The sequence below is a fragment of the Physcomitrium patens genome, chromosome 22, assembly GCF_059467195.1.
Source record: "Physcomitrium patens ecotype Gransden chromosome 22, ASM5946719v1, whole genome shotgun sequence".
NCBI lineage: Eukaryota > Viridiplantae > Streptophyta > Bryopsida > Funariales > Funariaceae > Physcomitrium > Physcomitrium patens.
Window position 1 is genome coordinate 5,723,882 of NC_143431.1, and position 14,234 is coordinate 5,738,115.

Genomic DNA, 14,234 nt, shown 5'->3' on the forward strand with positions numbered 1-14,234 from the left:
CAACTCTACAAAATACAAATTTCTCAAAATTTTTAATCAGTGAACCTTAACAATCTTTTCTACCTTAATTTAGTTTCACTATTAATTTTTAAAAGAAAAAATTGTCCCATTTGCCTACTACATTGCTTTGATCTAATATCTACTAGAACATTAAATCAACTATCCTATGTAAAAGCATCTATCTAAACATAATGTACATTAGAAATCAAATTTTATTATTTAATAGAATAAATTTAAAATCTATCATTGTACAAATAACTGTTATTATGCTCAAATTTTCCTCTTGCTTTATATGTTACTATACAAATTTCAAAAACATTATTAATATAAAGTGTGTGTGTGTATATATATATATATATATATATACACACATATAAGAAGACTCACCTTCAAATATTGGATGTAACTTATTGATAGAGTCTTAATAAGAACAAGGCAACATCCAAGATTCCTTTACAATATAGATCCTCGCTCAAAATATACATAACCGACAAATAATCACAACCTTCAAATTTACCACCAACTAGTAGTGCCAATGAAGCACCAAAAATTACAGCATAATTATCCCTTTCATTTCTTAAAAAGAAAAACAACATCAAATGCTTGCAAGACTACTAAGAATTAAGTCTCCAACCAAATACAAAGTATAATAAATGTTTGTAATAGATGTTTATTGAAACAAAAGATTTAAAAAAGTCCAAAATTTTCAATGTGATTGATTGAATTAGTGCTCAAAGAAGATGAGTGGATTAATAAAAAAACACAATATCTCAAAACAATAAAATATGATTAACTAAGAAAAATACATGAAAAAAAAAATCAAAACCAATGCTACTATGGAAGTTTTGATCCATGACTACAACAGCATTGAGAGCCACACTTGTCATACTGAAGAGTCTCTTTAATATATATCCATCATTTAAAATGAAAAAAAGATAATTATGTAAGAAAGAATAATGTCTCCCATCCACTATCCTCAAGCTAGAGAGCAACAAGCAGAGATAAAAATCCTCTTCTCATACTCAACCAATACAGACAACAATTTTTTGAACTATATTGAATTATTATATGAATATATGTTATTAGGATTGAGAAAGAGAACAGTTTTGGAAAAGTGATGTTTGCAGCTGATGATGATGAAGAAGGGCAAAAAATGGATAAAAAAACTGAAGATAAAGAAATAAGGAAAAAAAAAAAATAAAGAAAAAAAAAAAAACTCATGCTTCTCGTGAGTGCAGGTGAAATCATCTCCAGGATTACCGCAAAGGCTTTACAACACTAAATCTGGCCCTTTTCACGAAAAAGATCTTAATAACAGCAAAAGAGGGGAAGAAGAATAAAATGGAGGTTCGATGCGCCGAACAATGTCCGCGTGCCCGTCGCGCTCACCCGAGCACCCTAAAACTTCCAGCAATAGATCCACTTCCATGAGCGTGAGTGATGTCGGTCAAGCTTTTGCAAAGAAAGGGTCAAGCATTGACACAAGTTGATACTGAATTTCATTTTATTTTATTTTTATTTTATTTTATTTTGCTTTTTGCCAAGCACCCACCTAATCAGTTTGCAAAAGCCATCAATGCAATTTGACGAGGAGGGAGGCAGAGCAGGGCCCTATGAGGGGTGAGCAGCCATTCTGTGGATGAGGGGATCGAGCACACAGAGCCAGACGATATAATCTTAGATATCATATCTCGATGCAGAAGAAGATACAGTTCACAATGGAATGGTTTCGCTTTTTGTGTGTTCATGAAATGGGGGGGAGCTAATTTTGGGAAGGGAGAGTGAGTGGATTTGTGTTCATGGTCAAACACTGGCTGCAATCTGCGTCGTGATACTGAGCAAGCAAAACTCTGTTTTTGTTACCGTGCCCAGTTGCGTTGCGGGTAAGATCGTAAGGCCGATCGATCGTCTCAGAAAAACTGCTCCATGACGGCCAGTCAAAGAGTGCCCAGAAAAAGTTTTTAACGGTGGTTGGGGATTTTCACCCTTCGTCTGGCGACAGGATGTTGGAATTTCGGCTGTTGGGGTCGGGCAGCAGCAGCATGAGATGCAGACCACAGGTGGTGGTGGTGGACGCGGAGATTTTTGTCCAACGACTGTGATCAACTGCCGTGAGATTCGTCCTCTGAGTTGTGTTGCCATACTGCGTACCCACCACGGAGTATGGCTTGAGAGGAGGTAGAGTCTTCGGGTGAGTCCAGTTGCGTTGAGTTTCGGTGCACGACGCTTGCGTTCGCGAACCCGGCTCTATCAGGTACATTTTGCAAAGAATTTTGTGCCGGTTTGGGTGATCATGGCTGGTATTTGTGTGTTGCATTCTGTAGAATGGGCTTGTTGGGGATGAACCTCTATGAAATGTAGAAAAAAGTTTGCCTAGTGCTGAATCCTGATTTTCACGTGGTTTTCTTTGTTTTGTTTTGTTTTGTTTGCTTGTTTGTCTCTATGTTTGTTTTCTGTGTATAGAGGTCTTTCTCAGTATACTTGTTCTGCTAAGAGGGTTCTCCCATACGTGCACACTCTGTCTTGGTTTCCTCCTCTCGTGTAAGCTGGAAGTGTGTGCGAAGAGTAGCCTGGAGTCGCGGGGGAGTTTCGCTGTTATCTTGACTTCCTCGTAGATCTTCTGAAATGGGTAACAATGGCTAGGGGTTTAAGATTATACGACAAAGTGGAGCGGAAACTATTATCTCTCACAAGGTGCTGAACAGTTGAATTTTAGAGTTTTAGCACGTCAGAAATATTGACATTTCCATTATATACTGGTTCTATCACCCGCAGTCCGCACAATACTTCTAAAGCTCCTTCCGACTCGAAACTTGACCGCCTTTTTTCTTTTTCTTTTTCTTTTTTTTTTAAGCCAAGAAGGAATGAAAGATAGTTTTGCTGTGTATATGTTATACAAGAAATAAAACAGTAGTCCAAAACAAAGTGGCTCTTGGAATTTGTATGAAGACGTGGTGCACATTCTCTTCTTTTTTCTTTTTCTCTATGTATTTGTTTATATAAATCGGCGAGCAAAAAATTTAATAGATGAACTCTGCCATCGATGTTTACTGGAGTGTCCAATTGTAACGACTTCCAACTTCTTCAGAATGCTATGGCTTGGCCCTGGGCTTAGCTTCCTTGAAAGGTCTGCTTATAACTTATCCTGTTGGAATATTCTTGCATTTGTGGTTGAAGCAAAATGGAAGGCGCAGACTCTGATCGTAGAGTGGGGGCTGGGAGGAAACGGAAGCTCAGTACTCGGCAAGGATTAGTTGTGGGGGTGGCTGCGTTGGCTGGCTTAGGTTTACTGAGCAAGATGATTTCGGCGTTGAGGGGAACGAAAGCTGAGAAATCGAAAGAAGGAGATGCAAAGACTGTGGAAGCAGTTTTGGGTGAAGATGTGGTAAGAAATGGCGTGGTTAAAGGGGATGATGAATCCTCTCACCTTGGCAACCACGAGTCCGGGATTGAAATGAAAGCCGTAGACTCTAAGGTTTTGGAAGCAGTGTTGAGCAGTCCTCCGGTGCCGAATGCTGTGACACCATCAAACCCTGAGAAGGTCACAGGTGATGAAGCAAAATCCCAGGTAGACTCTCGAAGTCCTCCGAATGAAGACGCTCAGTCTGTGGCTGTCCTGGAAGAGAACCCAACCGGACATAGCGAGACAGTGCCACCCAAGACGGTGGATGTGGTTGAGAATCCAGTTAGAGGATCGGACCATTTGGACAATGAGACAGAGGTTATCACCAATACCAAGGAGATCCCACATTCCAACGGCGAGGATAATGTGAAGCCCAACGACGGGGATGCGGACAAGCTCGTAGCTGATATCGAAGAGGATCTTTCCAAGGTTGAGGATTTAGATATACAACCCACTGGAACTGAAGAGGAACATTCAAAAACTGAGGATGAAGAGAAGCATGTTCCTGTGCATGGAGAAACGCATTCCAATACTGTGGATGTAGAAAGTCGTCATACCGACGATGAAGAGAAGAACTCCAAAGTTGGGGACGAAGAGAAACACTCCAAGGTAGATGAAGAGGAGATGCATTCCAAGATAGATGAATCCAAGGTAGAAGAGGCAGAGAAGCCTTCCATAGTGGATGAGGAGGAGAAACACTCCGAGATAGATGATTCCAAGGTAGAAGAGGACGATAAGCCTTCCAAGGTAGACGAGGAGCAGACGTACTCCAAGGTAGAGGAAGAAGAAAATCCTTTCAAGGGTGATGAAGAAAAGACGTTTGCTAAGACTGTGGACGAGGATGAACACTCGGAGATCAGTAGTGAAGAGAAACAATCCAATGTCGATGTGGAACAGAAGGATTCCAAGTTTGAGGATGAAGGGAAACAATTGAATGCCGAGGATGGGGTGAAACATTCCGAGGTTAAGGATGAAGGGACGCAAGTGAACGCCGGGATTGACGAGAAAAAGCCCAATTCTGAGGATACAAAGAAGCATTTAATTGACAATGGTGAGGTACACAGCTTCGAGAATGGAAGCAAGCAAGACATTGAGAATGGAGAAAACGTGCAATTGTGAGCATTCGTCTTGAGAGCCTGCGAATAACTCAAGGTGAGTTCGATCCATCAATTTCTCTTTCGAAATCTCTCCATCATTGTAATGACGTTGGTGCTGTACATGCCAAAGGCGGCAAAGATGGAGGTTGTAGTTGTTGATTCGTCGATACGAATTGAACTTCAGCAAAGTTCTTCGTTTGTACCGTAGCGTAGTTTCGTGATGTAGTGCACTCTTGCGTTTAGTTAGACAGATAAAAGCGTGGTGTTGACACATTGCCGACGGACTTTCATGTCTTTAGAAAGAAAAAATAAATTTTCCAGGTCAGGAGGACGAGTTACGTTTCCCATGACGTACTTCGCAATTTTGTTCACATGCAATTTCCAAGTCAAGATTACAGATGTTTTTGGCTACTTGAAGCTGTACTTCTGAGTGTTGCATCTCGTCATTGACACTGGTTGGTGCTCTGTCGGAAACTGAGCCTTCAAGCACTTTGAAGTAGGGACGTTCACATGAAGCTACTCAGTAGAGCCATTGCTTATGGTGAGCTGCTCTTAAGTCTATCTGTAGGAGCATTCTTTTCATGTGTTCTCACTTCCAGCGTCAGAATGTTCTTTGTTGGGTTGCTCAACAAAATTAGTGCGAGAGCATTTCATAACATATTGGCCAACTCATCGGATCATACACACGAACTAATATCACATGTTTCAGAGGAATAGAACGTGGAATTATTCCGCATTACATTCTCTCCTTGAAAATCCTCGCTGCAAGTCTTTTTGATCGCATACCTTTTCGAGGTCCACATGCTGGAGCACGTTTGCTCAGAGTTCCAGGCCTGTGTCCACTCCGAGAGGGAACGCCCTGACACTACATTCATTGTGTGAACGATGGAGACCATTGTTGCTCATTTCAGTGACCATCACACCCTGGCTGGACAAACGTGTTCCTTCCTCTCTATGTAAATCCCATTATCATATCTAGCTCAAAAGCGCACTGCAGGTAGATGACGCGAAGAAGTACGATGATACTGTCCAATCTTGTATTTCAGACGCGAACCGGCTGTCACAAAATTATAAAAGTTGATTATCTCTAGAAAAATTACGAATTTAGATTACTTGAAGAAACAAGTAAAAGAACATCCCACATGAAATACACTACTACCTTGCAGATTTTAACTTTTGTACAGTTCATTCTTGTGGTCCAGTTAAACTAATCAACTAGGGATGGATAAAACTAAGTCTCAATAGTTCTGAATACCGTTCCTGTAAAGTGGCGTCAGTTTTCGCCTTCGCACTCTAGTACTCAACATTCACGAATCAATCTAAGCGTGCCTTCACTAGATTACTTTCCTATCATAGATTTGCAGATCATCTGAGGAAAACCTGTACCAGACACATGCGGTTAAGGTAACCTGGTCCCTCAGAACGAGTGTTCGTGAGCCATCAGAGACATCGTTGTTGAGATACTTCAACGGATACTCTGTTCCTGTGATATTAGTAATGCTCCCACTGTTGCTCAGAGAGGAATGTACGTACATTTTGCAGAGGACATGAGTCATGCGCTGTCATCGGAAATGGAGGTGTGGAGACCGATACATGAGAAACCTCATGTTAAGGAGGGAATACGACTTATTCTGAAACCAGTTCATGGTGGGATGTTCTTTTACTTGTTTCTTGAATTTAGATTACTTAAAAAAAACCATTTCACTCTGAGCTTGACTCCACACATTTACGCATGGAAACTGTCAAACTTGTCAAATGTCTACTTCGGCCCCACATTCTGCCCCACATTCTGCAATGAGTTCCCTCCACATCACCCTCAGCTTCAAAATCACAAGCCGTGTTGTTAGATTGTATTGTGTTTCCCTGTGCGTTTGAATGATTCAGTCCCAGTTGAATTTTGTCCATGTTGCGTACCATCGAGCTTTTTAGAGAGGGGGGTAAAGTACGTTAGAACTGTTGTTTAGCCAGCGCTGTTTTGAAAGTTTCCAAAATAGATCCTGAGTGAGTTGGCTGCTCAAATCCCTGGTTGCGTGTGAAGGGCATCTACACGAAGCCATGTTGTGAAGAATATGCCACCTTCCTGGGGTCACCAGCCATGATTATGACCTTGAGCATTGAAGCACGAAATGCTTACAGCCAGTTGGGGGATGATCGAGGTGATGCAGGGCATGGAAACTACGGAATTGCAGTCAAACACTTGCAGAGTACCCAAGTTCGAGATTCTAGATGTTGTCGCACTCTCTGGAGCACAGCAGAGGCAACCAGTCGTGCAGCAGTTTATTCAGGTAATCTCGCTATTCTAGAACTGTACCAATTTGAGGTGGTAGCTAGCTCGGAAATTGTGCAGACTGTACAGCATTCAGCCGCATGCTTCCTTCTCTGGAAACCATCCAGAAGCACTAGAATTATGGCCAGTTTTTCTTAATACACGGTGGTCACAAATCCAAATATAACCTTTCGATCATGCTCACATGGAGGCTATTCTACACATCTTGCTCAGGTTGGGAGTAGACTGGTAGATGGAAGATGGTAGATGACGGCCAGTCTGATGAATCTTTCCCCTAAGAATACTTTCTTTAGTTCGGAATCTGCTTCGACTGGGTTGATTATCTGTAGCACGATGGTGCACACGACGAATAAAAATACTTTAGTTATATGAGGTAATTTTGCATTGTGCGGGCCCAAACTTGCCCATGACTAAGTTTTTAGAACGTGTCCATAGCATCCACTTCACGGAGCACGTCGTGGCTAGTTTTGGGGATGACTTATCTCCCAAGTAAAATCCCATGAAATAAGTTTTGCACCAGCAGTACATCATCATCCGGATCACATAAATTCCAAGCCGACCGTCATCTTCTTCCTCGTAGGCAGCATTTGTGATCCTTGTCAACTAGGGAATTCAAGCTTCCGGCCAGATCACCATCCTCCAGTCTCCTCAGTCTCATACCACTACCTAGCAGAAAGCCACAAACCGTAACTTCCTTCAGAGAGTTAGATGCAAGTTCTGTCAGATCAATACACAAGCACAGTGAGAAACTGTGACCCCTCTCTCTCCTCCCCACTCTTACAGAGCCATCCGAACGTCGGTATGGGACTTTTTCCATGGATGCAGCAATTCTGTCGACTGGCAGAGTTTCCTGAAAGTCCCTAGTAGACGTAAAAAGTTCACTGCTTTTCTATTCATTATTTATGCCCACTCTTTTGTCTTTTGGCAAAGCTCCTCCCTAGTAGAGGACAACAGGCCACTGGTTCAACCGCAACCAGTCTTCACCCACACTTCCATCACTGTAGTAGTACAAGCAGCAGTAGTGGAGGAGGAAGAAGCAGCAGCAGCAGCAGCAGAAGAAGAAGAAAGATGAAGAAGCACAATGGACTGCATCGAGTCAAGAGCATCCAATTGACCAGCCAGCCCCAATTCTAAAAACTGAATACCATTTTCCCTCCCTCCGAGCTGGAAAGGTGCAGGGAGGGGATTAAGAATACCCAAGTCACTCGAGTACCTCACCGTCAAAGGGTGCAGCAGGGCTAAGATCGTTCTCTCTTTCCATGCGTCTCTGCAACCGCGGCGCTTGAGTTTATCAAGGTAAAGACTCGCAGGGGCAGGGGCGGGCAGGCACGCAGCAGGAAGGCCAGGCGGAGGAGAACCGATGCCCCACATCCTCTGGCAATCTAGATCTACGTGTAGAGGTATTATTAGCACCATCTTTGTAGTGGTTCCGGCGCAGGAGTGGTCCATGGATCTGTCAGCAAGTACTGCTGCTCCTGCTCTTCTGCTGACTTGCTTGCATTGCATTCAGCCATGCTCAAAGGCTGTGCTTGGCATCATGCTGGCTGTCAGGTAGAACCCCAATTTGCCACTTTTAGGGTTGGGAATGTGAGGTCCCAGCTCTGCCTTTTGCATGCGTGCTGCACCCTTTTCTTCTTCTTGCCAGTCAGTCCTGCTGCTTTGTCTACCATTGTTGCCATCTCTCCCCCTCACTTCACCTCCCCCCCCCCTCCCTACAGGGAAGTGAAGTAGTCATGCTGGTAATGCATCTGTTGCTTGTTTTTCTCAACCGGGTAGATGGTTTCTCTCTCTCTCTCTCTCTGTTTGTTTCTTTTTCCCCTAACATCCAACTTTCGTTTGAATTATGGGCTTTGTTCAGCTTAACTTTTAATTCCTTTTTGTCTTGAATAGTTCCTTTTTCTGTTGTAGTTTTTTCGGTCTTACATATATTTTGCTTCTGTATTAATGTAAAAATGATGTAACGTGAATGTCATGTTCATTGGTTTTCATTTTTTCCTTTTTTTCTTTTTATTGTTGTTTCACATTCCAAATGATTCACTGTAAGCTCCAAACGTGAATAATTTACCTTCTTCATATAATTTTAGCAGTTTTGTTGATTATCTTACATGAAAGAACTTAATTTATTTTCAAAAAATAAGGTGCATGAATTTGGCTTACATATTCACTAAAAAATAAACTAAATATTGAATACCATTTTGCTAAAACTTTTACAAAATAATTATCATGGAAAATCACTTCTAAGTAAGTAATATCAATCTAATGCAACATGTAATTATTTGTAAACTTGAATCTGTACATATATCTCTTCACTCTAAACATATCAGTTCATAATTTTTTAAAAAATCATTCAAAGTCTTCTTTATACCATAAATACTATACATTCTTATAAATATACATTTATTGGTTTTTTGAAGTTTTTTAGGACTTTTTTCAACCGTTTTTTAAAGTTTTTTAATTAAAAAACTCAAAATGTTGGCAAAGATTAATCATTTTATATCTAATTTTTCTTTGCAAAAACAAATCTTAAAATTTTGTACCTTGTTAAGGTTATTGCACATGATTATGTAATCAAAATGCATAAATAATTATAGTTGTATAATTACAAGCATCATTTCTTAATAAAAGTATATCTATAAGATATTTCTTCTCTATTCTATTGGTTCTAATAGCATACAAAGTTAAAATAGAGATTTTAAAATCTTTAATATTAAACTTTATTATTTTTAAAACCTAAGTTTTTAAATTGGTATTTTAGCATAAAACTTCAATTTTTATCTTTATATGAATATTTTTTAAAATTTAATAGTCAAAATATTCTTAAATTCTATATTATTGTTTAACCTTGTGTTTTTAGATCTTATTCAATATTTTATCTAAGTTTATATCATTAATTTCCATTTCAAAGATATTTTTTATAAAAAATAAAAAATAAAAAATATTACATAACTATTTTTATAAAAAGAAATCAATATTTAGATATGACATTATTATTTCTTATATATATGTATTTTTTACAAGTATACAAAACCTTCATACATTTAATTCTAATTTCCAAACTATTTAACCAATCTCCAGATTTTATAATGTGTATCAAAATTCACTTGAACTCTTGTTGTTTCTAGTTAGTGATATGTTAAAATCTGCATATACTTATGTATTTTATTTATTGGAGCCTAAAATCTAAAACAATATACTTACTAGGCATGGATTTTTGTTCTTAAAACTCTACAAATATAAACTTCATGATACTTCTAATATCTTCTTACTTTCTAAACGATTTTACAAAAATTTCACAAAACAATAATGTTAGTGTTAGTAAGGCCTTCTTATAAATTTGTAGTTTATATTGTTCATGACATTGAATTCAAGTATTTCACATAAATGTGTGTCTTAATTTTTTTCTAAAACCTCTGGCATTTTTATTTTATTTTTATTTTATTTTTTTGTCACAAATATATTTGACTTATATCATAAAAAACATATCTTCTTGCATGCACTGCCTATAAGATTTTACCTTGTGCTATATATATGTATAATCATAATTATCATCGATTATAATCCTTTTAATATAAATAAGAACTACATTTACACTCTATTTACAATATATCTTATCAATAATTTATACTAACTTCAAATTTTTATTAAACCGATTTGTGAATGTTCACAAAACCGTTAAATCTTCACGTTGAAAATTAATTTTCTGATGATTCAAATTATTTATAATCAAAAACCTTCTCTATTCTAAATGACATTTATACATGGCATAGGATCAAGTACATTTATACACAGTTTCAATTATAATTAATTTTCTAACAATGAGACATTTAAATGATTCTTCTAAAGTAGTTTTACAAGATGTTCTTTTGAATTGAAATTATTAACCTACTTCACTCATTTACCATTGTGACTTTCATTTATTCCATTCATTATATCCTTAAAAAAACATAATATATTTAGAAATCACAGATACCATAAGAAGTCAATAAACTATATATATATATATATATATATACATACTAGATAGTCTCTTCACTCATTACCTATTTCAATTGATTTGGTAAAGATGATGAATTTATTTTATATATATATATATATATATATATACATACATACTATATACATACATATATATATTATATATATGTATATATGTATGTATGTATGTATATATTTTTGTATTCTACAAAAATGACCTATTAAAAATACAATATATTTGACAAACACGTTCTTTACTTAACTTATTAATATATGTACTTAAAATAATATTTTACTAATAATATTATTATAAAAAATAAAAATAATATATAATGTTTAAGATATAAATTTAAAATCTTCTCAATTAGATTTTGTATATAATTATTTTGAAGAAGTTTGTTAATTTTTTCTTGATTGTTATGATTTAGAATGACTTTGACTAAAACATTCATTAGATTGAAATTATAAAGAGTGCATAATGACTTTTTTTTAAAGTTTTACAAGGCATTATCATTGAAATATATATTTTTTCTACCGATTCTTTTTACTATTATATTTATTTCATACACACCTATTAAAAAATTAATTTTATTTCAAAAAGTGTATATATATGCTAAGTAATTTTCCAATTTCTTTTTTAATTATTAATGTTAATTGGAAAAAAATAAAATTTTGTTTATAGTATAATTTGTATAAGACTTTGTCTTTTATTCATCATCAAGAGAATTGATTTGGAATTATTACAGTCTTCTTCCATGAATTATTTATAGTCAGAACAAGTTGTAAAGACTACCCCATACTATTCTTCAAAAACAAATTTACAATCATCTCATATCAAATTTTCATATCAAGAAAAAGGCTAAATAAAGAGATATATAAATTCATGTAAAGATTTTCAAGAATTCCATTAGATTTATCTAATACAAGTTTTATTTTAAATTTCACTTCAGTACATTTTTTTATTCAATATACATATTTTATATTTTGAGGGAGAGAAAGAGAGAAGTCTAGATTATAAATAAACATCTTTAAATGATTCTTTATATATATATATATATATATATATATATAATAGGAAGACTATTATTTAATTAAGTATTGCACCAAATACCAACATTTTAGCAGCTCTCAAAAATAAATTAAATTAATTACTTAAAATTACAATTACAACAGATGATGATACCTTTTAAGTTAAATTTTCTAGCTACTATTATGTTTAATGAAGATCTTTATTTTATTTAGGATTTTTTTATTTTTTTTTAAAAAAAGGATAAGTGGTATGTTTTATTAAAAAATCTATGTCACAAGATTGCATCTAATATATGTTGTACCTAGTATAAAAGAAAATAAAAAACATGATATTTTATATCTTTATCAGCTCAACTTGTTATAAAACATGTATCTATGTTTATTAATATGTCAACATACCCAGCTAACATTCACAAGTTATAGTAATTTTAAAATACATGTTTTGTGAAATACTGAACATATATTCTTTTTAAACGGATATATTATTATAAGATACTCTAGAACAATGCTACGGACCCTCTGGTTTAATAATCCAAATTTATTGATAATGTTTTCTATTCAATGGCACATACTAAAATAATATGTCGAACACATTCTGCTCACAATATCAGATAAATCCAGAAGGTTGTCCTCAGAAATATCACAAGCATCCTCAAAAAAAATATAAAATATTATAAAATATAATAAAACAAAATAACTGAAATATTGGTATCATTGTCATTCAAACACATACACACAAATAGGCATGTTTTACTAACTTTTTGAATGTACCAGGACGAAGAACCAGTTCCTTCCTTAACAAGAGAATAACTTTAAAGTTTGGATGGAAAAAGTAGTTCCTACCACAGACAAAGTTCCTATGTTCGTCACGAACTCAACGCCTAAAAGGCAAAAGGAAGGAAGAATTTGGGGGTGGGGGGGGGGGGAGGGGATTGATTCCCTTGGGCACAGGGCCAGAAAGCGTCGTGATGAGCGAGACCCCATTGGCTTAATAATAATAACACATGAGGGACGGACTCAGACTCACTCAGACAGACTCACTCACTCACACTTCCTCACCCCCGCCCCTACTCCACTATGGGATCCCCAGTGGGAACGTACACTGGGAACGAGATCCCCATAGAAGAGGTGCTTTCTTGGAATGACAGGACCCAACGGAATGGAATGGAATGGAAGAGAATAGAATAGAATAGAATGGAGAATGGATTGGATTGGAAGGGAAGGAAAGGCAAGGGAAAGGAAGGATCTGGAAGTATCGGCTTCCATTCTCATTCTCTCATCCTCCTACTTGAGAACATTCGTTTCTGTTTCATTCATCCGCCCTCGCTTATTCTTTCTTTCTTCCGTGATCGCGGTGTGAACGAGGACTTGGTGCCCTGACGACCACTCCAGGCGGGGTTGGATTTGGACCAAGCATGGAGAGATAGAGGGTCATTTAGGGTCTTTGGGGTGGTGGGTGGGGTGGGACTTCGACGGCATGGGCAGTATTATGAGAAACCCTAAAAAAGCGAACACCCACAATCTGCTTTAAAAGGCGCTTTTGCAGCTGGAAACAGGGGAGGAAATCTCTCTACAGCTCAAAAGCAATACCCGACCCCATTTTTAAACCATGAAATAGTTCCTTACCAAGGGATTGGGATCTCCGGGGAAATCCACCCAAAAAACATCCCCAAAAATATAAATATAAAAGAGGAAAGTATCTCATATTTGGAAAAAGTGAACACGGCACATTCGGGGGGGGGGGTCAATACCCTAAAAGCGAATGGGTGCGGTGCAATCGGCAAATCTATTGAGAAAATTCCGATGCTTTGTTTTTGTTGGCGGTGGTAAACAACAATGGCACCATCCTTGTGGACTTATATGTTGAAAAGATCTATGACCCTTTTTTGTTTTCTCTTTTCTAGTTGTTGACATGGTTGCTTTTAGCTTGGAAGTTTTAGGAAAGTTTCAAGATTCCCAATAAGTGCAAAGAAATGGTTTCCTTATTTTATTCGGAGAGGGAATGTGAGTACACTCTAAAAAGGTTTTAATTCCATACTTCTTCAACGATCAAATCTTATATAGAGTTGACATGAAGTAGTGTGTTTGATACTTAGATTTAGAAGATGGAGATAATCCTTTGCAATCATGCAACAACCTTTTTTGGGGAATTTAAGAAAATAGAATAAAATGTATGTCACTAAAATTTATGGTTAGATACTTATTAAGTGGTTTTATTTATTTTAAATGTATTGACAAAAAAGCTGACTGTGTTTGAACTTTACATGTATATCTGGTTCAAAGCAATGTGCAAACCATTTTATTAATCTTCACTTTTTTAACTTTTCTTAAAAAAACTTTTGGACAACAACATGTAATAATTACATTCATATTTTCATTCATTTACATATGATAAAGTTATTTACTAATTGTGCTCGGGAAGAATGTGTGAAGTTAAGCATTT

At 36.6% G+C, this 14,234-nt stretch overlaps 2 protein-coding genes across 3 annotated transcripts; both read left to right on the forward strand.

The window, feature by feature from the left end:
- The first annotated feature begins 2,193 nt into the window (after positions 1–2,193).
- On the forward strand, positions 2,194–4,911 carry LOC112275049 (uncharacterized). Its single transcript, XM_024504996.3, has 2 exons — positions 2,194–2,254; positions 3,178–4,911. Exon 2 carries the CDS (start codon positions 3,182–3,184, stop codon positions 4,520–4,522), a length of 1,341 nt encoding a protein of 446 aa, XP_024360764.1. The 5' UTR covers positions 2,194–2,254; positions 3,178–3,181; the 3' UTR covers positions 4,523–4,911.
- A 363-nt stretch (positions 4,912–5,274) lies between these two features.
- Positions 5,275–10,393, forward strand: LOC141044773 (uncharacterized). Of its 2 annotated transcripts, none has more exons than XR_016500020.1 (2): positions 5,275–6,147; positions 6,539–10,393. XR_016500020.1 is itself a non-coding variant. In XM_073530277.2 (2 exons), the coding sequence occupies exons 1-2, from the start codon at positions 6,024–6,026 to the stop codon at positions 6,923–6,925; spliced, it is 384 nt and encodes a 127-aa protein (XP_073386378.1). In that variant the 5' UTR covers positions 5,281–6,023; the 3' UTR covers positions 6,926–10,393. The 2 variants fall into 2 exon arrangements, 1 of the variants encoding a protein (XP_073386378.1); XM_073530277.2 differs by having other exon boundaries at positions 5,281–6,147; positions 6,666–10,393.
- The last annotated feature ends 3,841 nt before the right edge of the window (positions 10,394–14,234 follow it).